The sequence below is a fragment of the Mauremys mutica genome, chromosome 6 (genome assembly GCF_020497125.1).
Source record: "Mauremys mutica isolate MM-2020 ecotype Southern chromosome 6, ASM2049712v1, whole genome shotgun sequence".
NCBI lineage: Eukaryota > Metazoa > Chordata > Testudines > Geoemydidae > Mauremys > Mauremys mutica.
The window spans coordinates 71622157-71639660 of record NC_059077.1 but is presented as its reverse complement, the minus strand read 5'-3'; the positions used below and the strand labels follow the sequence as shown (position 1 = coordinate 71639660).

Here is a 17504-nt window from a genome sequence, read left to right as displayed (position 1 = left end):
ATATCACATCTTCCTTTCAAAAAGAGTTCAAATTCACTCACTGATGCTGTTTTATACAGGAAGAGTGGATGACTCAGTGGATTAGTAGTGCAATATGGAGTCCATCTGTGATATTGAACCATATTTCTAGCCCTCAGGAACCTTCCCTCTCTCATCAGTTAGAGAGAAAGTGGAGGGAAAGAGAAGAAATATCCTTCCCTTCCCACCCGAGCAGTCTGATGTGGAGAAATTAAAAAGATGGAGCTGCAAAGTCACAAAATAATCAGGGTTTCCTCATGACATTCCATCACCAATAAGCCACTGATTATGGACAAAATGCAATATGAAGATGGTTATTTTTTGGCTTTCTGAGACACTATCTGATGACAAAGTAGTTCTCCAGCTCTTAGAAACTGAGAATTATTAATGTATCAGTTTCTAATTGCCCCAAGCTGGTACTGACCTTAACCCTTCACCATCTGCTGGATGTTGGTGGCCTGTATAAAATAATTTGGTATTCTTACCTATGCGTCCCTGTCACAAAGTCACATTGGGCACCCTTCTTGGCATACTGTGAGTGAATGGGCATGAAGACTGAACTATCCTTCCATTTTAGAAAGGAAATAATTAAATCGTAATGGTGAGGCACATACCAGAGATTGCATTCCGCTTCCCTAGTTTACTTTTTCTAATTTAATAGGAAAACAGAAAAAAAAATGCAAAGTGTGGAGTGCAAACATTCTTTGGTTTACTCATAAAATAGACATATCAAAACAGCAAAAAAACTTGGCAAGTAAATACATTGCAAAGTTCTTTATAAGCTTCCGCACAAAAATTCCTCAGGTGTTTGAAATGTTTTAGCACATTACAGTGTTTGAAGAGTCACATTTTTTGTACCAGTGAAAAAAACTAGATAACATTTTCTGATTTAATCTGTGGTATTGTAAATGCCTGTTCTTTATTTGTTAAATAGTTGTTACTATATGTAACCCAACAACATAAGCTCACTATATACAAAGCAAACTGCTGTGGAATTTATTTAGCCTTCAGATGCTTATGTTATTTAAATTCACATATACGTTATCTTAATGTGCAGAAATACATCGACCCTTACATTTTCAGAAGAGGATGGATATAATAGCAGGACTCCCATGTTAATTAATGAGTGTTCTTGGCTCACTCACTGCATTTTATCTTTTAATTGCACATGGGAGTTTTAAAATTCTGAAACAGAATTCTATATCACAGGTGCTTTCCTCTACCACACACTATTCAGCCTGTAGTATGCATTTTCCAAGCCAGGCTGAATTATTGTAGTTTACTGTTCCTGAAATAATCAAACTTAACAGGCATCAGAGTTGATCTGCAAGGGTCCCTGGGTAGGTTTTCAAACATAACTGATTTTCATTACTGGACTGCAGATTAACAATGCAGTTCAAATGCTGCACAAAAGTATCAGGGATATGACAACTGTAAAACTGAACTGTTCATAAAGGCAGCACAAGGAAGCTGTTATCTGCACATATACAGAGAGCACATGTGAATATAAATGCATCAAATATATATTCTTTCTTTTTAACATGTGAGTTAAAGAAATTACAGAATGTACCATCACCATGTTAGTCTGATACAAAAAATAGCTTTTTGATGATTTATAAATATTACTCTAAATGTAGAATTACATGGCTGGATTGTTTGACTACATATAATTTCATTTTATCATCTACTTCACAAGAGTCTTCCTCTACTTGAGCAGCTTCATTTCACAACCTTTATCTAGCCGTTTCCTTGGGCAAAGCACACTAAAGCAGTATTGTTCGAAGTCTTTGTTCCAGGTGGACTGGGAATAGCAATAGATGGCTCATAATACTCAGTTTGGTAAAGATTTTTCTGAAGCATCTGTTATATTCAAAAAAACTACTTTTGTATGGTCCCTTATTCCTTCATAAATCAGCAATGTTCCTTCTACAAATTATACACGAGCAGTCAACCTTAAAGCAAGTTCTTATATGTTTCCCTCATCTAGCATTTTGTTGACACCATCACAGAGTTTCTGCAAGTGGGGCTTATAAGGTCCGAAGGGATTGTATAAGGCAGCCAAAAATTCACAATCAGAGAAATGATCAAACACGTTGTTGACACGTCCATGTGATTTTGCAGTTAGGTGGCGTTGGATGATTTGATGAAGTATCTCTCTACAATCATTCAACAATTTGGACAAAAAAATCCTGTCAAAGGTATAATCCACCTGATGGAAACTGACCACGGTTTTAGCCAGCTGATGAACCTTCTTCTTAAACTTCTCCATCAGTGCTATTTCTTCCTGATTAAACTGGTTATTCCTGTAAAGGATTGCCAATTTGATGACGGTTTTGATGAGATTTTTAATGATCTTTTCTGCTTCTTTCTTGTTTTGAGTGAATTCTCTTGTCACTCTGTAGAGCTCATCTAAAACATCACTGCTGGTGTCGTCTATCAAGGTAGTCGCTATTGATTTGGATACCATTTTGCCAAGGATTTTCTTCTGGGCCTGAATGGCCAAGTTTTTGGAATTGAAGATATCCGTGGCCACTGGAAAAAAACAGAATACAATCACTAGATCATTACAGGCACATTACTGACAGCGTGTTAAATAATATTTTCCTGCCCATATCCATTTATTTTACATTTGGCATACCATATTCCTTCAAAAGTAATGGAATTAATTATCAATAATGTGTGAAAACTGCAGTTTTGGTTCACAGACTTGCTGTGGCTCTTGGTATGATGTGTGTAGGTTTGCATTTACTGAGTTTGTTTTGGGTTTGAATGAACACAAAAAACTAAGTGAAACTCAACCAAAATGGATGAACATAAAGGCCTAGATAAAGCAAATAAACACGTGTGAACACAACAATACAGATTTTGCTGGGACACAAATTGGCTTCTGGCTGCACCCCCCAGTAGTTTTAGGCTGTCTGAAAGGAAACGCTTCATCTGTTTACATTCATTTCACATATGGAAGGTTTTCTTTGCAAACACAGGACTAGATTTTTTTTTTTTAATAAGATGAAAGCATATTCTGCAGATGCCCATGGGCCAAGCTCTGCATTTGGAAGAGAAAGTTTCCTACTAGCCACGTGTATATGTTCAGATACTCAGTTGCCAGCACATATAAAGGGTATTTGTTCAAAGGGGCAGTTGTTAAACTATAAAACTATATTTCCTCCTTCATGGCATCTTTGAAAAACCTCACAACAGAATCCCATTCTAGGATTTGGAAAGCTTCCAGCCCACTTAATGAAAAAGTAACCACATTCTGCACAGTTAATTAATTAAAAATCTTAGATCATTTGAGTATATCTTTTTAAAGAGCTAGTTCTTAACAGATGAGGATACTGAAGTACCAAAGAACTCATTGTTAGCTATTTTGGGAGCAGTAATCAAGCTCAGAAGAGAAGCAGGCTTTTCTAAACCATGTGGGTCTGAGAAGCAGCTAAGGATCATAACTAGCCAATCAGAAAAGTGAAAAATACTTGTCTCAACAGTTTTTGTATTTTTAAAATTTAATAATAAATCTGTGTTACTATTTAAATAAAAACAATCAACAGATTTTAAAAATCATCAAGTATGAAAAGCCATTAACCAGTGCTTAGGATAGAAGAGATCTATTTTTATCAAGTAAAGATGAGCTTCCTTTGAATTATGATTGCCACTTTACTATAACAAAAATAATTAAAACCACATCCCCTATGTTTCCTAAATGCTCCTTGATCTCCTTCTCACCAAACCAGGAATATTGTCCTACCTTGGCTTTATTTGTTAAGGCCACAGATCTCAATGATTTCTGATGTTCCACAAATTTATACAGATTTCTTCTGCTTTGATAGGAGCACTATGATGGCTTACAAAGTACCTTTCCAACTCTTCAGGAATGCAAAAGCAAAACCAAAAATGTATTTCATTATTTACCTCTTTGGATTTATACAAATGCTAAAAAGGGCATTTATCCAGATGCTATAGCCACCCTTGCCTTAACTTCAAACTACATCACAACTAATACCTCAATATAACTTACAGAACTTGCTACTAGCAAGCACCCCTCCTCAAATCAGCCTCTAACTATTTCCTACCCTACAAACCCAGCCATAATGGTTTTGACACTCCAAAACCCCACAAAGAGAGCTTTTCTAAAACAAAGTCATCAGTCATAATTGAACATTTGACTTTTTCTTAAAAAACAAAAAGACCCAGACTTAAACATATGATTATGGTGGTGTTAGCAAATAAAGAGTTCTCGCCTGCATATGAATGTCAGATTCTGAATGGTTGCCCTATATGTTATTAAAATGCTGGGGCTATGTCACTTGTACTACTTTCTGTACATCTACGTTAGTGCTGTTAGAGCACAAGTCAACTTTCATTTCTTTAATTTGTCATCATTCCACAAGTTTTGATCCGGCTGTCAAATATAAACTCTGTATCTTAAAAAAAAAAAAAGTTATTCTAAAACCCAGTTGGACTATATTATGAACATTTATTTCTGTTTCTCTCTTCTGTTATCAATACCAGAAAAAGAACTGAAGAATTAAAATGCAATTTATTTACAAAGCAAGAACTTAAATAAAACTGAATTTAAGCACTGAGAGGAATCAGTCTTCAAAGTAAAGAAAAAATTTCCCTTGAGAAAGTTAAAATTTTACTTACTGTTCATCAACAAGTAGAATTACAGCTTTTACTGAGATGGTGATGCCAAAGTCACGTTTCAGGTATATGTGTATGAGGTGAAGACTGGACTTGTGGCTTGTTAATTAAATTTAACACCAATACTTTATTACAGTAACCTAATATATTCCCCTCAAATAGCATCAGAATCTGATACAGATTTAAAGTTTTTTCATCCTCTCTCTGTGACAAGCTCATAAAAGCATTTTCTTCTGAACTACCTTTCTTTTCAGCATGAATTGCTCCATTTCACTTTGGCAACTCAAAGTGCAAAAATTACAGTGAAGTAGTTTCACTTCCTTGAAAGGAAAGCTTAAAGGAAATTGCATTGCTGAGCAAGCAATGTAACATTAATAGCCGTTATTGGTAACTGACATCTGGGACAATGAACAAAAATATAGAAAGAACAAAGGTAAAGTAACTTAGAAAGAGCATGCTTGGTTCTTTGGAAGGGACCCCTTTCTCCTGTAGTTAAGTTCTTATTTCCTGATTTCCTATATATGAGCTATCCATTCAAACTAAAAATGAACTTATTTGAAGAAAATATGTTTTAAACTAATAAGGCCCAAACTAAAATCAGAATTTTGATTCCAAAACTAGGCCTCCAATATATTAACAGAGAAGTTATTAAGTATTTTTCCTATAGGTTTGCATTAACGATGCATAGGAAGCAAACCTCTAGATCTCAACCTCTGAACTTTCTGGGGAAGATTTGAAATCTGAAGTTTAACTTTTTTAGCTGGGGCCACATCTCTAGTTAATGCATATTCTAATACACTGGTTTAATTATCTTTTGCCCTCGGCTATAAAACGTATTTGACCTTCAATCCATTAGCAAAAGATGGCTTCCAAAACATTCAATCATTAGGAATCCAATAAGATAATAACACGGAATTTTTTTTTTATTGTAGTAAATATATTTGTAGAGGGAATACAGGATATGTCCATTAGCACCTCAAGACCATTCATGAAACTTTTCAAAAAGCCAGATTCCAAAAGCAAATAGGTTTTCCACTCTACCCTGCAGAGTATAAAAGATTAACAAAAAAAAGAGTAATCGCTGGCTGAACATTGCATGCTGAAAGAACACATTTCGAGAAATGTGGCAACCGATTTCCTGCCTGTCTTCCTGCATGGACAAGTGCATTTGCCGCAGTATTGCTGTAGGTTTGAATCATGTTACAATCTTTGCACAAGATTAGGATCTTACATTCTTAGTAAGACAGACTCCTAGAGTGAGGGGCACTGTCTTACACCTGAGGGGCGTCTACTTGAAAACAAGTGGGAGGAGCAGTACTGTTAGTGCCAAGTGTTCAAATATCACAAGTGGCTTGAATTCATGAAACTTAAAACCAATAACTTTTTTATTTATTATTTTCTTACTTATTATCTGCTGGCTTTTGAGCCTTTAAGGTTTATGTTTTCAAGCAATAATAAGTGCTAGAAATTAAAAAAAAATACTGAGGTCATCATCTTATCACATGACTCCAGCAAAATAAAAACCACCAAATATATTCAACTTGTGATAAAATTGCAGAAGTTGACAACACTGCAGGAGCAGCTTCTGACAGATGAGTGGATAAAATCTGCAGCAGGCAAAAGTAGACAATCCTGTGTGTATTCCCATCTCTGCCAGATATTTTACTGTGCACTGATCATAAAAATAAAAATATAAAAAAGAAGCAACCTGATGTTTTGAACTCTGCCATCATAAGGTATTGCTTCCTCCTAATTAGTGTCACATTTTCTAAGGCTTCTGACGTTATCTTTGTAACGAAAGACTTGATGCTTAGATTCTAATGTGCAATAAATACTACAGATTATATCTTGGGTGAAAGCATATTAAATTTAGCTTTTAAAAAAAAAAAAAGCTCAAAACATTCCTTAATGTACTGCAGCAGTTCCCAGACTGTGGTTCTCAGAACACATGCCAGTGTTCTGCAGCAAGCTGGCTGGCACTAGTGCTCCTTGATTTCAGGTGCTTCTATGGGTGTTCAAAAGTAACTGAAAACAAGAAGCCACCCTAGCTGCTTTTACAAAGAACTGATACTACAGAGGAGAGGAAACAGGAGTCAGCCGCATGGAACAGAGCCAGCAATGGGACTGGAGCTGCCAAACAACAGTAGGAGTGGAGAAAAAACGGCCGAACAGACTATCCAGTGGAACAGAGGGAGGAGAGGACCAGATAGCTTGGACAGTCAGTCCAGGGGAGAAGGAAACTAAAGAACAGAAGTAATAGCAAGGAGAGAGAAAGGAATACAATAGATATGAGGGGACTATCAAATGAAGAGCAAAAAAGAGCAACTAACATTTAAAAAAATGATAAAGCAACACACTTCATTAAATGCCTTCCAAATATCAAATGTCTCCATATAGGGAATTATTATGGTAGGCACAAGGAAGTTACATGATAGTTATAAGAGATGAGGCAGATCCACAAGGTAATCACTCTGAAAAGATGATTTATACTTAGAATATATTTTAAGGTGAGAAGGCACCAGCGTGACTACCTAATCTGATCTCCTGTAAGTGTTAAAACAACCCACAGGATTACTGGCCAGTGGATGGGGAGAAGCAGTCCACGTAATACATCTTGATTGTAGTAAAGATTCTGACAGAGTCCAAACATGACAATTTCTGAGGAAACGAGCAAAATGTAGTCTAGGTGGAATTACTAGAAAGTGGGTAAACCACTGTTAGAAAGATTGTACTCAGAGTAGTTATCAATGGTTCACTGGCAAACTGGGAGGGCATATCTAGTGGGGTCCTGCAGGTCTTGGGTCAAGTACTAGTCAATATTTCCACTTATGGCTTTGATAATGGAGTGAAGCGTATGCTTATAAAATTTGCGGATGACATCAACCTGGGAGGCACTGCAAGTACTTTGGAGAACAAGATTATAATTCTAAATGACCTTAATAAATCGGAGAATTGGTCCAAAAATCAACAAGATGAAATTCAGTAAAGACAAGTGCAGATTGTTACACGTAGGAAGGAAAAATCAAATGCACAAATACAAAATGGAGCCTAACTGGTTGGCCAGTAGTACTGCTAAAAGGATCTAGGTGTTATATGATTCTATGATAGTGAATCACAAACTGATATGAGCCAACAATGCGATGCAGCTGCAAAAAAGGCTAATATTACTCTGGGGTGTATTAAAAACAGTATTATGTGTAAGACATATGAGGAAATTTTTCCACTCTACTTGGCACTGGGGAGGTCTCAGTTGGAGAACTGTGTCCAATTCTGGGTGCCACATTTTAGGAAACACGTGGACAAATTGGAGAGAGTCCAGAGAAGAACAACAGAAATAATAAAAGATTTAGAAAATCTAACCTATGAGGAAAAGTTAAAAACCGGGCACATTTAGTGTTGAGACAAGAACTGAGGGGGAAACTTACTAACAGTCTTCAAATAGGGAAAGGGCTTTTATAAAGAGAATGGTGATCAAATCTCCATATCCACTGAAAGGACAAGGAGCAATGGGCTTAATCTGCAGCAAGGGAGATTTAGGTTACATATTAAGGAAAACTTTCTAAATAGAACGATAGCTAAGTAAATATAATGATAGCTAAGTTATTCCAGAAGACTGGAAAAGGGCAAATATAGTGCCCATCTATAAAAAAAGAGAAATAAGGACAACCCAGGGAATTGCAGACCAGTCAGCTTAACTTCTGTACCCGGAAAGATAATGGAGCAAATAATTAAGCAATCAATTTGCAAACACCTAGAAGATAATAAGGTGATAAATAACAGCATGGATTTGTCAAGAATAAATCATGTCAAACCAATCTGATAGTTTTCTTAGACAAAGTAACAAGCCTTGTGGATGGGGGGGGGGGGGAAGCGGTAGATGTGGTATATCTTGACTTTAGGAAGGTTTTTTATACAGTCTCACATGACCTTCTCATAAACAAACTAGGGAAATCCAACCTAGAGGGAGGTAATTTAAGTTGGGTGCATAACTGGTTGAAAAATCATTCCCAGAGAGTAGTTATCAGTGGTTCACAGTCATGCTGGAAGGGCAGAACGAGTGGGGTCCTGCAGGGATTGGTTCCGGATCCAGTTCTATTCAATATCTTAATCAATTATTTAGATAATGGCACAGAGAGTGCACTTAATAAGTCCCATCCTCCTACCTCCAACTTCGCTGGGACTAGCAGTTGATCCCAGCTCAGGGTAGGAGCCACTGGCTGGGGTGTCCCCAGCCCTGTGGTGATTTACCTCTCTGCTGACTGCCTGAAACAATGTACCTGTGCAGCTAGGGAGTGGTGCATGACTGCTCTTGCAGCTTCCCTTTGCTTCCCTGTAAGAAAGTCATTTTTCTGTGGAGAAGCAAAGAAATCTGCGCAGGTGCAGTGGTGCAGAATTCCCACAGGAGTAACAGAGTTCATGTTCAGTTGATTATCTACTGTGATCCTAAGTCTTTTTCAAAGTCACTGCTTTCCAGAATACTGTTCTCAATCCTGTAAAGATAGCCTACCTCTTTATTCCTACATGTATAAACTTACATTTTGTCCTATTGAAATGCATAGTTTGATTGAGCTCCATTTACAAAGTGATCCCCATCGCTTGGTATCTGACATGTCCTCTTTGTTATTTACCACTCCCACAATCTGTGTGTCATCTGCAAGTCTCATCAGTAACGATTTTATATTTTCTTCTATGTCACTGAAAATGTATTAAGTACTGTAGGGCCAAGAACTGATCCCAGCGGGACCCCACTAGAAAAACAACCATTCAATGATGATTACCCATTTCCAATTACATTTTGAGACTAAGTTAGCCAGTTTTTAATCCATTTAACATGTACCGTGCTGATTTTGTATTGTTCTAGTTTCTTAATCAAGACGTTGTGTGGTATCAAGTCAAATGCTTTATAGACGTCTATGTATATTACAGGGGTCGGCAACCTCTGGCACGCGGCTCACCAGGGTAAGCCCCCTGGCGGGCTGGGCCAGTTTGTTTATCTGCTGCGTCAGCAGGTTCGGCCGATTGCGGCTCCCACTGGCCGCGGTTCGCTGTCCCAGGCCAATGGGGGTGGCGGGAAGCCGCGGCCAGCACATCCCTCGCCGCTTTCCACCGCCCCATTGGCCTGGGACGGTGAACCGCCTCCATTGGCCTGGGACGCTGGGACGGCCAGCGGGAGCCGTGATCGTCTGAACCTACCGACGTGGCAGATAAACAAACTGGCCCGGCCCGCCAGGGTGCTTATCCTGGCAAGCCGTGTGCTGCAGGTTGCCCACCCCTGGTATATTACATCAACATCAGCAGCTGAAAGCCTATGCTATCACACCAGTGTGATTCATAAATCTGAAAATGGCTGAGAATTCGAAAACTGGGTGGTAACAGATCACACATCCAGTGATGACTGAACTTAGTGATATTCTAAACAAAAATAACTCTCCACCATGCTTGTAGCTGTTTCCATCACTTCGAACTGATTCCACAGACATTATAAGCTTCAGAGTGACGCACAAATCAAGTCACAATCTTGGAATCTTCATTTCTGTCCCAAAGAGGACACAGTTCTCACTCGCAATGGACCAGATTAATTGAGGAGCTGGTACATACCCTTATGAGACCCCCAGAGATGGAAGGTCTACTGGGAGAAGTGGTTGCAGCTGTGCAAATCTTCCACAACTCCAGCTGCACTGGAGAGGTTGTCTTACAGTATTAGCACAACCCAAAAAATGGGCAGAGTTGGCTGGAAAAGTTATGACACCACGGATACACTGAATCAAAAGTCTCAAACTCCTGCTGTAAACTAGAGCTTCCCTTCTCCCCAACATCAACCCTGAGAGAGGGCACTGGCAGTTAACACCTCTTCCCTTCCCCAAGGTTTAATCCATTCTGAGTTACACTTCAATTTCTAGGCCCTCTGTAACTCACAACTCTCCAAGCCAGCACCTTGGGCCCAAGTCCCTAAAAATAAAGAGCTGTAGATCAAACTCATCTCTATAGAAAAATTTTCAATTCCACTCATCTCTCTCCTATGCACCTTGCCACTCACACCTTTATTAAGAGGAAGGGTTTTACTTAGGACTTTTTTCCTAGGAAAATATTCACATTTCTATGTGAATGTCAGTTTTAGTTAGAAAAAAATGTTTAAACCAAGTTTTTTAAATGCATGAAATGTGCATGTTTCTGGCCCCTGACCTGGAGTTTATCATTATGTACCTTAGACAAGTCTTAAAAGATTCTTGCTACAACTTTTCCCCATCTAATGCTATAAAAATGCTGATTAGTCAAGCAATTTATAATCATTTTAATATTTAAACTGAAAGACCTGGAACAAGAAACTAATCTGAGGCCCTAAAGCCTAGGATAAATAGTAAACAATAGGTGTTGCATGGACATAGTTTGCAGAGTATAGAAGTGGGTTATCCCACTCGTGGAGCATACAGGCTGCTAGCTAATTCATGGCTGGAGTGGTTCCAACAGTGCTGCCTCAGGAGGATTATCAGGATCAGCTGGGAAGACCGACGCACTAACATCAGCGCTCGCTCTGCAGCCAACATCAGCAGTACAGAAGCGCAGGTCATGAAACACCAACTCCGCTGGGCTGGGCACTGTGTACATATGCCTGACACTCGCCTCCTGAAGCAAGTACTCTTTTCTCAGTTAAGTCAGGGAAGAAGGGCTTGCGGAGGGCTGCGGAAGCACTTCAAAGACATACTGAAAGTACACTTTAAAAAGGGAGGCATCAACCCAACAAACCGGAAGGACTCGGCACGGAACAGAACACAGTGGCGCCACACCATACACTGAGGCACAGCTCACTTTGAGGAAAACAGACGTGCTCATGAGACAGAAGCGACAAAGAAGGAAAGAAAGGGCACAACAGTCCAGCCAACAACTATGTCTCCTCCAAGATTACACCTGTCACTTCTGTGGGAAAATCTGCAGGGCATGAATTGGGCTCCTCAGCCACTTAAAAACCCATCAATGAACCCCTTTGGCAGACATCATCCTCGCATTGAGGGATAGCCGAAGAAGACTGGATAAGGCCATGAAGTCAGCTATGTCAGCTGCAGGAGGGGAACAAAAGAAAGTAAGTCTGGCAGAGTCCCGTCAGAACAGAGAGTTGTGGAGGGATAGAAACAAAAAGTCTCCAGAACCATGATAGTGTTTCTCAAATGCGACCACCATGGCTGCATCGCTTGTGGCCACCATGGGCTTTTCTTGCGGCCACAGCCTCCTGGTCTGTGATTGGGAGGCCGGGGGAGGGAAAAGCAGCAGTCCCTCCCACTCTCTGTTGCTCCTGGATGCACTGCCTTGGTGTTTGCTGTTAGGGCTGCAAGCAGGGATTGGGCCCTGCCCCCTCTGGAGACAGCTGGGACAAAATGCTGGAGCAGCCACCTGGTGAGTTCCCCACCTTCCCAGGAGCGGTGGGGCTCAGGGTTTGGGCTTCAGCCCTGAGGTGGTGGGTCAACAGGCTCTGGCTACAGGGCTTCAGACTCTGGCCCCTGACTGTCTCCTCCAAACCCCTATCCAGGGCTTACTTTGTCCCCAGTTTGCCGGGGCTGAGTAAGTATGCTGTGAAAAGTGATATTTGTATGTTTGTTAATACCACTTTTAACAACAAACTTTCTAGCTAGCAATAAATAAATTACAATGATTTGGACGTGTATATGTGCAGATTTATTGTTTTGGGGAAAAGTGTGAGAGTGACCGCACTCTGAGGCCACCAAAAAATTTGTCCTGCGAACCTCTGCCCTATATTCTCTTTTTCATAGGATGCTAGAAGGGAAAGTGTATCTCTTTGCCAATGGGTTCACAAAGTCATATGCAACTAGGGTGACCAGATAGCAAGTGTGAAAAATCGGGACGGGGTGGGGGGTAATAGGTATCTATGTAAGAAAAAGCCCCGAATATCGGGACTGTCCCTATAAAATCGGGACATCTGGTCACCCTATATGCAACATATGGTTGTTGCAACAGAAAATGCCTTGGCTTGGCTAAGCTAGCTGGACACAAATGATCTCTGACTAAAAGGTGGGAGGAGTCAGTTGCCAGGCAAACAAAAAGCTCCAAGACGAGTATGTGTGGTGAGGAGGAGTGGACAGGGTGAATGATGCTATTCCGAACAAGAATGTGTGTATAGGGTTTTGCTGCCCCATGAGAGCAATCTGTACCAACAAGTTATTCTGGTTTTACATGCCTGAGTTTTCCACAGCCACCCCCTGTATCACATGATATATACTATAGCTAGTTAGGAGATTCACAAAGCTTTTTTAAAAGGCTTGCCCCCTCTTCCCACTAGATGCCATGGATGTTTTTATTTACACTGCCTTGACAAGAAGAAAAAACAGTTCAGATGTAGCACTTTTTATATACATAGGGTTGCTGTTATAGAGCCACATTCTAAAATATACGGTGTACTTGAAAAACAAAGAAGGCCGACCCAGTCACACAGAATAGGGTGACGAACGTAGTCTGGCATTTTACTCCTTAGCCACCATTTGTCTCCTTTCTTGGAATGCAGCAACAGGTGCTGTGACATTAAATATAGATCCAATATATTTCAGCTGTTGGATTGGTCTAAGTAGGCAAACGACAGGTGCTTCTCTGCACCTATATCTGCATGTGCAGATCTGTGTTTGCCAGGTGCACACAAGTATGCCACAGTCCACAATGACACTACAAAGATGTTTGGAAAGATAAAAATGTGTATCAGTCATTTCTGTAGAACAAACAGAATACAATCGAGATACTGTAATCATTTATGCAGCCTCTTAAATGCATACCAAACTATAATAGGTCACCGCTGTCAGAGTAAAGGGTCCCTACCTCGAAGGGCATAATAAACAAGCAAACAGGACAGGACAAGATAGAACATACTCCAAGTGGAGTTTGGCCATTACAGCTAGAATGCTTGATCGAATGGAGTTATTTAAAGAATATTTAAGGAGGAGAGGTCTTGTTATATATTAATAGGAAGGTAGTCATGGTGTACGGACTTTCATGCACAAAAGGGAACTAGGTATGGGGATAGGAGAAAAGGCGATGACAAGAGACAAGGTTGAGCAGAGCATAAGGAGCAAGTGAGTTCAGGAGTCTTGGACAGAGATGGAGACAAGCAGTGCGAAGGAGAAACTTACACTTGATACAGAAAATAAGTTGGAGGCAAGGGAAAGGCCAAACTCTTATCAGATACAAGGCCCCTGTGGCAAGAATATAAATCAACTGACAGCTAAAATTTGAACCGACTGGAGATAGTGGGGATAAAGATGACATGAGGCACAACAGAGAGAAGGTGGCTGCAGTAATCTATTACAAGAACAGACTAGTAAATTGGAAATCAGAAAGGAGAAGGGAGATATTTTGGAAATAATGTAGAGATAGCTGCAGCAGGATCTGACAAATGGATGTAAGGAAAGTGGGAAAGAGGAGTTAACAAATGACAACAAGATTGTGAGACTAGAAAACAGCTGTTAAATCAACAAGAACATTTGATCTTAAGGCAAATTTTAAAATGTCTAATTTTATTTTCCCTCAGTTGCCTTCTTGTTTCTGTGACTTCCTCCATGTCAGACTGTACAATTGCAAGAGTTTGTTTCTCTATTACTGTACCAACCTCACTTCCTTCATTCTCCTCCTCCTTCAAAAAACCCCACACTTATTTCGTAAAGCACTCAAGCTGTAGTCACCATGCCTTGCCCAGTGTGTTCTGTCTTGTCCTCTGCATTGCAACTGCCAAGAAATTAGTCCAAATTCCCAATCATCTCTTCAGTGACTGCAACCATTTCCTCTCCCCAATTCCCTCACTCCCATCTGTCAATACAAAAACATACACCACTGCACAGTCCACCTCTCCCATCTCACTCACCCTCTGCATTGCTGCTCACCTTCTCCTTTGGCTTGGCTTATCCCTTAGACCATTGATTCAAAGCCAATGGTCAAAACAGCTGTTTAATTGACCAAAACATTTAAAATATTGTAATTTTTTAAACACCGTTTTAAGTGTTTGATTCCGAGTAGTTTAAAATGAAAGTTGAATTTTCTCAGTCCTAATGGCTGTTAAGACGGTCAAACTAGTGATTTCCTCTGTTTTTTAACATTATATTTTACTTCCTTAGGGTTTGATTTTGCTCCTCCTAATTTACACTAGCATAAATGAGAGATCTAACAAAAGTTAGAAACTTGGGTAAAAGGAAAATTAGGCTCTTAATATTTTTAGAGACTCATGCTTCTGTGAAATTAGATTCTGTGGTTGAATATCTTTTATGTTATAGTCAAAAAGCAGTATTACAACAGAATCTTTATTGAATAGTAATAGCACTAAAATATCCTATTTAAATTGTAAGCTTAGCAAATGTGTTTACTATTTAAAATTTGGACCTGCCCTATGGTTAAGTACTTTGTGCTGATGCCTGAGAGATCAACTCTCATTACATAGGCTGGTATCGATGGTGAGCACTGTAGAGGTCAAATGTCTAGCCCTTGTGCTTTGCATTGTTCCATAGTAATACATATGGCCAAGCCGTATTGATGAACTATGAAGGGAGTCCCATACAGCCTTTAGTCAAGGATGGTTGCGGCAGCTTGTGATCCTGGGGGTTATGATGCAAAAAGGTGACTTAGAAGAAAACACTTGAACACTGGAGAAGGATAAGTCCTCTACTGATGACAAAAAAACCCTATTGATCTAAAACTTAAATTAGTGAAATTACATTTTTGCAGTGACTAATCAAACCATATAAATTAACCCCCCCAACCAAACAAACCTGGCAGAGAGCCATCCTACGTAAAATAATGTCTAGGAGAAGAGATACAACTTTTAGATAAACTACTCAAATAACACAATCATATTGTGTCTAATTGATTGTGATCCTAAGAGCTGCTGCCAATCAACAGTTCATGTTTATTCCACTGGGACCTCGGGCATCTTGCTAACAGTCACATATGCATCATTTCTCATCACACAGTTTACTCCATCCAACAGACAGTGTTAAAATGTTTCCATCACAGAAAGTTACAGAAACCCCAAAGCTGTACCCTCTTTAAAAAAGCCCAACAATTTGCATAAGCAAAAGAGAAATAGATCTAAATCTTCCGCATTAAAAGATCTGAATAAAATACAACTCTGTCATGTGTCATTTGAGTTGATGTAAAAATTTTCCTTCTATTTTCACAAATGGAAAACAGTCATATCAAACACTGAAATTTCATATACAGCCATACATGGCAACGACTGCTACTATAGTTTTGTAGGTGACTGGCTTTGTGAAACGATTAGTCTCAGTTCCATCATCCATAAAACAGCAAAGACGAACAAATGAACAATGCATCTTGGAAAAAGAAACTAGACTTAAATATAACCTATTTCATAACCGTTTAACCTTCACATTTCTCCCTCTGAGACTGATGTAGGCTAAGAGAAGAAAGAAAGCCGCTTAATAAAGAGCTGTATACAAAAACAACTGAATTTTCTCATATTACAACACAACTATAAACTTACACTTAATAGATGGAACTTTATATCTATTTACTTTCATAATCCATGACATGCCATTCACTACAGTAATCACCTTCTTTTTCAAATAATGTATAGGTGGATTGTCAAAATTAAATTTGACATTAAACTTGGAATATGTCTTTTTAAAATTATTTATTACTATACTGATTTAAAGGTTCTGGGCCTTTTGTGGTTATAGCACTGGAAAAGAAACGATGACAAACATCACTACAGTACATAAGTGAATTTGTCAGAACAGTATTGACACTCTGATTAAAAGACTTACACAGGCCTTTGCATCATAACCTTAACTGATTGTTAGCTTCCCAGTCTTACCTTCTACATACTTTGCTCCAGCCAGGCCTCACACAATAGTCATGAATTTTATGAGGCCATTGCTTTTATCTGCTTAGATTGTGAGCAGGCTGAGAGCAGACACCATCTTTGAGGGTCTGAAAAAGGGCGTAGGACACGGTGAGCAATCCCGTAAATAAAACAAAATAGTAGTAAGAAGAATAAAGAAAACCTAAGCCACTAATATAAAGTGTTGCCCTAAATGGAAAGTTTGACATAAATCAAAATACTGTAGTGTCATCATGTTGTTATGCATGGGCCAACATCCAAGCAGTTAGCAATGTATAGTTTCGCATGTGGTGCAATACCTGGGTACAGTGCAGTGAGTTAAGGGGTTGGATCCTGCTCATAATTAATGACAGAGTTCTGTCACTTCTTCTTGGGGGAGGACTGAGCCCAAAAAGGTTTCAACCTCAATTATAAGTTGTTTTGCCGCATGGATTGAAGTCAGACCCTGAGGAGCAGATTGTGAAACATGGGCACAATATGTCATCTTCTGTCCTGATTTGCATCCTGCGCTCCCCATAGACTTCAGTTGTGTAGGACAGTGCATAAAACAGGGCAGAGTGGATTAACTCACCCAAAGCCATGCATGCTCCCCTTTGGTGCCCACCAAACCACACATTTGAATGCACAAATGAGCCCATAGACACAAAAATGCCCATTCGTGAACACAAATATAGGTGTTTGCAAGCACATTCTTTGCATCCAAAGTTAAAAAGCTACTTTTATTAAACAACAAAAGAGGAACATTTGTGTAACAAGTATTTTGTTTTAAAACAATATGTATACACTAAAAGAGTGAAAAATAATACAGGCTAAAGGTAAAAAGTGTCAACATGATGATGTGGAAGGAGGATGGAGAGTTTGCTTGACTCTCCTGATTGTCAATCCCAAAACATGATTTCAGAATCACAACAAATTACAGACTATGGAATGGTTTAGGCAGAAAGGATGCATGAGACTGAAAGATGCATGATAAGATGCCTTACACATACACCCC

General features: G+C 39.3%; 1 protein-coding gene across 5 annotated transcripts in view; it reads right to left on the bottom strand.

Moving 5' to 3' along the window:
• Nucleotides 1-705: 705 nt before the first annotated feature.
• Nucleotides 706-17504, bottom strand: part of TNFAIP8 (TNF alpha induced protein 8) — a 79711-nt gene continuing 62912 nt past the window's right edge. For all 5 annotated transcript variants that reach the window (XM_045021748.1, XM_045021747.1, XM_045021750.1 and 2 more), the window contains one exon: nucleotides 706-2550. In XM_045021748.1, coding sequence (XP_044877683.1) covers nucleotides 1985-2550 — 566 coding nt within the window. In that variant the 3' untranslated portion in view covers nucleotides 706-1984. The remainder of the gene's footprint in view (nucleotides 2551-17504) is intronic.